Genomic DNA, 8,550 nt, shown 5'->3' with positions numbered 1-8,550 from the left:
CTTTAATGTGCTTGATTCCATTGTGTGAACAACTTGATCTTGAAACTCCTTTATTCTTTGAATTCATTTGTTATCATCAAAATCCATGTGTAGATTTATAATCACATGAAACTTGAAACATTAGGTTCAACAAGTCCCCTAGTCATAAAATGATCTTTTTGTCTAAGAAAAAACAACGTCATTTTATGACTGAGATTTTTTTAAGACAAACCCATATTAGAAGATGTCGTTTTGTCATTAAAAAAAAAAATTGTCATTATGGTATGATGTGTTAAATCCTTTGGCCCTACAAAGCAAGAAACTAATTTTCATAGTTTGATCTCACTTTACCAAATTAGAAATTGGAGACTCCAATAACTCCCAAACTAAATATAACCACTGTAATAAATTCTATAGATGTCATTATAGGAAATATGGTACATCTCAATTAATTGTTTACTTAGAAGAATAATGCAAGAAAAGTCCAATATTAAATCCTTATAAGATAATAGTCAATCTAGACTAGAAATTTGACTAAAAAAATGTTGAATGGGAGTAGTGGGGGTTCAATGTTGAAGGGGTATACTAAGTATAATTCCGATGAGTGTAAGGGAAAGTTAGCTCGTATGTTAGTCATGGACGAGCTACCTTTTCAGTTTATGGATAGGAGAGGGTTCCAAGAATATTCTAATTACTTTGAACCTAGGTTTAATCTTCTTTCTCACCACACAGTGGCAAAGGATATTAAAAAATATTACAAGAGATAAATATTTGTTGATGGGCCAATTGACGAGTCAAGTAGTTTGATTCACTACTGATACTTGGACATCCATCCAAAATTATAATTATAAGTCTTTGACTATGCATTTTATTGATTGTGATTGGATACTACACAAAAATATTTTAAATTTTTTTTAGATTTTCAATCATAAGGGTGAGATGGTGTCAAATAAAGGCCTTGGAGGACGTAATAAAGGAGTAGGAGTTGACACAAGTTTTAACAATTACAGTTGATAATGTCTTGTCTAATGATGTCGCCTTGGGACATGTTAAGTCCAATCTTAAATAGGCAAATAAGATAATCTTGAGTGGTGACTGTTTGCATATTAGATATGCTACAAATATTATGAATTTAATTGTCACTGATAATTTGAAAGATCTTGATGATTCAATTGCACGGGTCAGAACGGCTATGAGATTTGTTAAATCTTCTTATGTTAGATTGGAGAAACTCAACGCTGCTGTAAAGAATGTGGGCATAAGCACTATTAAGTAGGATAAGATTGCATGTACCATAAACAATACTTTGAAAATATTTGGAAGGAAAGAAATGTTAGCCTTGCTTGGAACTTACGAAAATTATCAGATTCTTAAATTTCTTAAAATTTCATAATTTTGTTTTTAAATATAATTCAAATATAAAATAGTTTTATATTTTTTCTTTTTTTTTTTAACTAATTGATATTTAATTACAAGAATTAATATAATTTTTACATATTTTAAAATAAAATATAAAATTTAACTTAATTAACATTTAAAATTTAATGTTAACAGTAGAGCCATCTGTGAGATATATCCTATAGAAGTATGTCCTTCATATGCCAACAACTCATTCCTAGACCACACGGATGGAAGAAGACCAATCTAAAACCATGAAGGCAAAACTCACCAAAATGGGAGACAAGATAAATAAGCGGATGGTAGAGGTAAGAGCTCTCTGGTAGGAAAACACCACGTTATGAAAAGTTAACGAAGAACTAGCGATAGGAATAGAACCTAGCCACAATGAGCACGCCGAGCCATGGAACACCCAAAAGATCGCCACGGCCAAGGAAGAGAGATGAAGGATGCAGCTCAAGCTCCAAGAGCTCGAGGACAAGTATGCGAAAATGGCCAAATGAATGGGCACATCATCCCTTGTAGATCAGCTACTCACTAGCATGGAGTTACCGTACAGCATAGAGGTCATGGTTGTCCCTCTCCTGCCCAAGTTCAAAGTTCCCTAGATGGAAGCATACGAAGGGTCTAAAGACCCACTGAAACACTTTGAGACGTTCAAAGCCCACATGACCCATCATGGGTTTCCGAGCGAGATCACGTGTCGAGCCTTCCCACTAACACTAAAGGGGGCAGCAAGGGCCTGGTTCTGATTCCTACCACTAAGGTCCGAGTATCAGGTGCTACTAGGAGCCACCAAAGTTGAGGTAAAAGTAGATTCCCAAGTGGTCATTAACCAAGTGTTAGGAAAGTTTGTCACGAAGGGCAAAAAGTTGAAAAAGTACCTCCAATAGGTGGGCAAGGAGCATGAGCTTCTTCGCTACTTCCGCATCCAGCAAATTCCAATAGGAAAGAACCAAAGGTGGACTGGTTGGCAAGGGCCGCCTCAGGTAAGCCTGTGCAAAAACCCGTTTAACCCGATCCGTCCTTAAAATCTGACCCAACCCGCACCGAAAAACCTGTTGAACTAATAAACCGGTTCGACCCGTACAACCAGCTAACAACCTGCCTCTTAAAACAAGCCATCTTTTATATGCTTTCGGATGAAACCCTAGCCAGCCACTTCGCACTTCCACTTCTCTTTGCATCATCAAGTGCGCCACCATTCCTCTCTTCCTCACTTCTCTTCGCCATCCCCAATTCTCTTTGTCAGTTTCTATTTGGTTACTGAGAAAAACCAAGCCAAGTAGCTTTGGTAGAGGCAACGCCGAGATCCGTGCCTGCGCTGAGAGATGGGGCTGGGGCCACCTACGTGTTGGTCTTTCGAGGGAACTAAGTGGAGGATCTGCAAGCCAAGGCAAGGGCCATGGCTCGTGTCGTCAATGCCTCTGTCTATAATCCTAAGCTTCTTGCTCTCAAATATGACTCTCACCCATTCAAGGTTGCTTTTATTTCTTGCTTCTTTTGCCGATTTCACTAGTAAAGGTTATCTAATCAATTTCCCGACCTCTGCCCACCTGAGTATTTTTGTGTGGCTGTTGATTCCCTCATTCTTGTTGAATGTGTTGGATTTCATATTAGTTCAGTGTATTTCTTGTCCAGAGTTTGGATAATAATCATGTGACTTGATAGTGATGATGATGGATTGGATCATTAAGTGATGGTTTTGGGCATGAAGCAGTGTGTTCTTGCGGTGTCGGGTTGACCCGACTTGGGTTGGGTTGGACCAATTTGTGCTGCCATTTGGATCGGGTCCAGACACAGCCTGGGTTGGTCGGGTTGCAGGCCTAGCCTTGGGACAGGAAGAGTCCCCCTTTCCGGAACGTTCCATGATCTGGACAATCGATATCCCAGCCATTGAAACCGAAGTATCTATTGTCTCTACAGCGCAACCCAAGTGGGCCATAGATATCATAAAGTTCCTTAATGAAGGCGAAGTCCCAAACGACCAAGAGGAGGCGCGGAAGATCAAGAACAAGACTATGCAGTTCACACTTTTAGAAGGAGTTCTATACAAAAGGGGGTTCTCCAAGCCCCTCCTAAAGTGCATCTCGCCACAAGAAGCCCAATATGTATTGGCTGAAGTACACGAAGGAATCTGCAAAAAACAATCGGGCAAAATGGCATTGGCCACAAGGATAATACGAGCAAGGTATTATTGGCCCCATTCCCTTTGCAACGCAAAGTGCTTCATAAAGAAATGCCCAAAATGCCAAGAGCACGCACCTATGCCTCACTGTCGGCCTAAGGAACTAACATCAATCATGTCTTCGTGGCCTTTCTCATAATGGAGAATCAACATAGTTGGGCCATTTCCCATAGCCAAAGATGGGGTGAAATTCGTGGTCATGGTGATTGACTACTTCACAAAGTGGATTGAAGCGAGGCATTGGAAACCATCACGGCCCATGTCATCATAAAGTTCCTATGGAAGTCAATGGTCTACCAGTTCAGCATCCCCCAAAGCATCATATCAGACAACGGTCGGCAATTCGATTGCTCACATTATTGGGAATTAGGAATCGAGTCAAATATTCCTCTACGGGACATCCACAAAAGAGACACCCATGAAAGATAAGAAAGGAATATGAGAGGAAGAGCTCTCGGGGATGCTATGGGCCTACCAAACAAATGTCAAGACCCCCACAGGAGAGACACCTTTCACCCTTACCTACGAAAACAAGACGGTGATTCCAGTGGAAATAGGAATGCCCACTTAGTCCAACACTTCGACCCAAATCTCAATGACAAGAGACTAAAGGAAAACCTGGACCTCTTAGAAGAAAGGCAACAAGAAGCCATAGTGCAAACGACAAATAATAAGAGAAAAACGAAGTAATAGTTTAACAAACAAGTCAGGCCACTTTCCTTTAAAGTAAGAAATTTGGTGCTGAAGCAGACCGAGGTGACCACCCAAGAATAGGACAAGTTAAGACCACAGTGAGGGGGGTCGTACGTGGTAACGGCCAATGGTAGACCTAGGTCCTACCGCCTCAAAGATGATAAAGGCCACAAACTCCCACACCTATGAAACGTTGAGAACCTTAAGTAATACTTCCTTAGAAATTGCAATCTTACCAATGAATGTAATAATCACGTTTTATGAATGAATAAATATGAGTCCACTTCGACTCAACTTTGTTCAAGTTAGGAGCCAAAAAGTCGAGTACCTAAATTCGCCACGATACATTAGTCAGGTCAGAGCGTCTCTAACTCACTTAAATGATCAGTCAAACACAAATCTCTTGACTTGTTGACCTTCATGACCAACAAGCTGAGTCCCTAGACTCACCGCGATGCAGTAGTCGAGCCAGAATGTCTCAAGCTCATCCAAATGGCCAGTTGGACACAAGTCCCTCTACTTGCTGATTTTTGTGACCAATAAGCTGAATTCCTAGACTCTCCAAGATGCAATGGTCAAGCAAGAGCATCCCTATATCGCCCAAATGGCTTGTCAGACATGAGTCCCTCAACTTACCAACCTTTGTGAGTCACGATGCCAGAGCATCTCAAACTTGCCCAAACCAATTGGACACAAGTCCCTCGATTTGTCGACCTTCGTGACCAACAAGTCAAGTCTCTAAACTTGCAGCAATGCAATGGTCTTGCCAAAGCATCCCGAGCTCACCCAAATGACCAGTCGAACATAAGTCCCTTAACTTGCCGACTTTCATGACCAACAAGTTAAGTCCCTAAACTCATCGCGATGCATTGGTCGAGCCAGAGCATCCCAACATCAAGCAAATAGTCTGTTGGACACAAATCTCTCAACTTACTTTCATTACCTACAAGCCGAGTCCTTAGACTAACCACAACCTAGGTCCAAGTCCGTCAGAGTTGCCATGTTCTAGTATGACAGGCTTGTTGCATGGCAAAAATCCAGTAGACAGCACTACTTAATTTAGAGTCATAATCGATTTGGCGAGAGACCACCACCACCAGGTACATATACCCCCCAAGAGTTGTGGAGTCACTACAGATACTCTAAATTCGCAAGATCTTCCCACCACCCAAGACCTCTTCTCTCTCATTCCTCAAGATCCGAATGGAGATTTTTGAAGTTGCTTGAACTAGGAAACACAACACTAAGCTTAGTTATGATTATTAAGTTATTAGTTAGTAATTTGTTGCAACTTAGTAATATATTACTTTTTTTATTGTCCCCTAGGACTATGTGCGTATAGACCCTTGATTATACTACAAGAAATGTCATGAGACCGAATATAAGTCATAGTGGTGATTCATCTAAGATAATTGCTATGCATATTCTCTGGTAAAGTTCCTGAAGAATTAACGCATGAATGCAATATCGTAAAACATCAATGAAGATCAGCACATCCAAGCAAAACGGTGAGTCACACCTCAATTCTAGCAAAATACTAAATGCGCATAAAAGTGCTTCACATTTTGTCTCAATTAAGGGAAAGAAAATAGAAAAGACTCAGAACGAGTCTCGGGCAGTCTGGACCGTAAATATTGCATAAGTTATTAGATCACTTCTTCTTTTCTCCAGCTCCACCAGACCTACAAGCAAGATTCGCCCAAAAGAAATAATAAGAGATCATGACTTAAGATTAAACTCTAAAAACTTATCATTTCGTTCAAGATGCCATACAAAGGGGTATTAAACCATGGTGCTTTCTCCAAAAAAAAAATTGAGCTCAAACTCATTTTTTTGTTAATACTTGTACGAGAGATTTGCCGGGAAGATTTACCTCATCTTGCGGAGAACACCAGACATTTCCTCGCGCTTCTTCTTTGCCCTCTTGTGGGTTCCAAGCTTTCTTTTGGCGACTTTCAGTGCTCGCTTGTCCTTACCAACTTTTAGAAGCTCAGTGATCCGCTTCTCATATGGTGCAAATCCAGCAACTTCCCTGATCAAATTCCTCACAAAGTGGACTCTTTTACTTGTTTTCTGCATGTATAGAAACAATTAGGGGCGGGAGGGAGGGAGAGAGAGAGAGAGAGAGAGAGAGAGAGAGAGAGAGTCTCAACAAATTGTGCCATGTAAAATATCCTGAAACTGAAATTTTAAATTATAATAAAAACCTTTTGTTTTAAACCATGTGGAATTGCAAACCAAAACCCAAAGCAAAACATATTTCTTAGGCACACCCTATTAAAAAAAAAAAAAAAAAAAAAACCTTAGAACCCTGAGAGGCTACTTAATATCATTTTGAAAAGTACTCTTCTTGCTATAAAGTATAAAATGCTTATATCATCACAGTTTATTAGCATGACCTTTTTTGTTTGGCAGCCAGCATCCGGGAACTTCATAACATGAACTGAAATATTAACACATAAAGACGAGAGCTCTACTAAATATATTCATGGTACAAAATTAACTTACTCCTTTGCGATCAGAGGGGCGAGGAGCCAAATCTTTCTTGGTGACAATATGGCCTTTATTTAAACCCACAAAAAGGCCAGTATTTGGCTGTTTAGGAGCCATTGCCTGCTTAGAAAATACAACTCGATTAATGTTCAGCTATGTAAAAGTGCACATGCACCATTGGTCTTAACCTAAAACTCAGCGAGCATCATGCATACTAACATATTTGGAACCGCAGATAGTAAAATACTTCCAGAACAAAATGTAATTGAAAATCTCTAACTTACAATATTGAGTTGGACTATCAAAACAAACTTGCAATACGGATCTCAAGTACAAAACAAGCAGAATGTTATGTAAAACTTTCTTGTTTTTATATTGGGGGATTGTGAAAATACGTAGTTAAAATTGAAAATATATTTAGACGAAATCTTTGTGAGTGGTGGTTTTTAGGTTTTTGTGAAAGTTGTTTTTTTAACTTAGGCATGATGAGATGAGACATTATGAAAAATAGAACAATTTTATGGTTTTGAAAATATGTCTGAAGTTTTAAAAGAATCTATTACAAAATTTCTGCAAATATTTGGAAACCAAACATAACCAAAACTAAGTCCCAGATAATCTTAAACTAAACCAAAAGATACAAAAATAAAAAAGGGCTTTCAGAATTATAACGCGCTTATTTTTCTTTAACACAAATGTGAGCAACAAACAAGCATTCTCACATATTCACAAACACTTCGAATGTGCAAATAAGCCATTCTACAAGCAAATAAGATCTCACGCATTTCAAAAGAATCTCAACACATATAGATACATACATATACATATTTATGCAGACGCCTAGTATGAAAAACCTCAAATCTCAGATGAAGAAAAGAAAACCTAGACATCTTGAGTTTTCGTCTCGCAGATGAAAAAAAATAAAAACTATGATAATACCTTAAAATCAAAGATCTAAACTGTTTTGTGTTTTTTAACTTCCTCAGCAGCCAAGAAGATAAACTGGTCGATTATATTTACAGACTTATGGATCAGAGAAAGTATTTGAGAGATAGGATAGGGCTTTGTTACCTTCGGTCAGTGCTTCGACTATACGAGGCGTGGAGAGCGGGGTTCAAAGTTTAGGGGACTAGGGTTTTTGTGATGTCTTTTATAGCCGAGCTTGTGCGGCGGCGTGGGAAATATGGAAAAGGAAAAATATAGTTATAATTGTAATTGTGTATTAATTTATGTATCAATTGATATAATTAGTTAAAAAATAAATTTTATTAAAAATAGTGTTAATTTAAATTTTAAATATAAATAAATTAATATTGGTATATAGATTAATACGCGACTGTGTTTGTATGTAGTAAAACTTTATAAAAAAATAAGTATTGCATATTAATATGAATCTAATATAATTAGTTAAAAATTAAATTTTATTAAAAATAATATTAATTTAAATTTTTAAGATAAAAAAATTGATATTAATATATAAATTAATACACAATTTTATTTATATGTAACAAAATTTAAAAAATATATGATGAAAACAAAGAAGGGTAATTTGTAATAATGCTAATGTCACTCAGTTTGTCTGCTCACTCATGTTTATAATTATTTTAATTTATTTACTATTAACTAAAAAAGTAACTATTAATATATTAATTTCTTTAATCTTCTAAAAATAGTTAAAGATGTTAAAAGAACTAAAATCTATAAAATAAAATAGATTTTATCTAAAAACACACCCAGCAATCAGAGCTGGGCGGCACTCTTTATTAATAACATGTGAACTACTATAGATTTTATTTTAA

General features: G+C 37.6%; 1 protein-coding gene across 2 annotated transcripts; it reads right to left on the bottom strand.

Moving 5' to 3' along the window:
• Positions 1–5,753: 5,753 nt before the first annotated feature.
• On the bottom strand, positions 5,754–7,951 carry LOC122308905 (60S ribosomal protein L36-3-like). Of its 2 annotated transcripts, none has more exons than XM_043122180.1 (4): positions 7,823–7,951; positions 6,767–6,871; positions 6,132–6,331; positions 5,754–5,940 (listed from the first exon to the last, which is right to left on the bottom strand). In XM_043122180.1, the coding sequence occupies exons 2-4, from the start codon at positions 6,866–6,868 to the stop codon at positions 5,910–5,912; spliced, it is 333 nt and encodes a 110-aa protein (XP_042978114.1). In that variant the 5' UTR covers positions 6,869–6,871; positions 7,823–7,951; the 3' UTR covers positions 5,754–5,909. The 2 variants fall into 2 exon arrangements, with proteins under 2 accessions (XP_042978114.1, XP_042978115.1); XM_043122181.1 differs by lacking the exon at positions 7,823–7,951 and adding an exon at positions 7,691–7,715.
• Between the last annotated feature and the right edge of the window lie 599 nt (positions 7,952–8,550).

The sequence above is a fragment of the Carya illinoinensis genome, chromosome 5, assembly GCF_018687715.1.
Source record: "Carya illinoinensis cultivar Pawnee chromosome 5, C.illinoinensisPawnee_v1, whole genome shotgun sequence".
NCBI lineage: Eukaryota > Viridiplantae > Streptophyta > Magnoliopsida > Fagales > Juglandaceae > Carya > Carya illinoinensis.
This window is presented reverse-complemented; position numbering and strand designations above follow the sequence as displayed.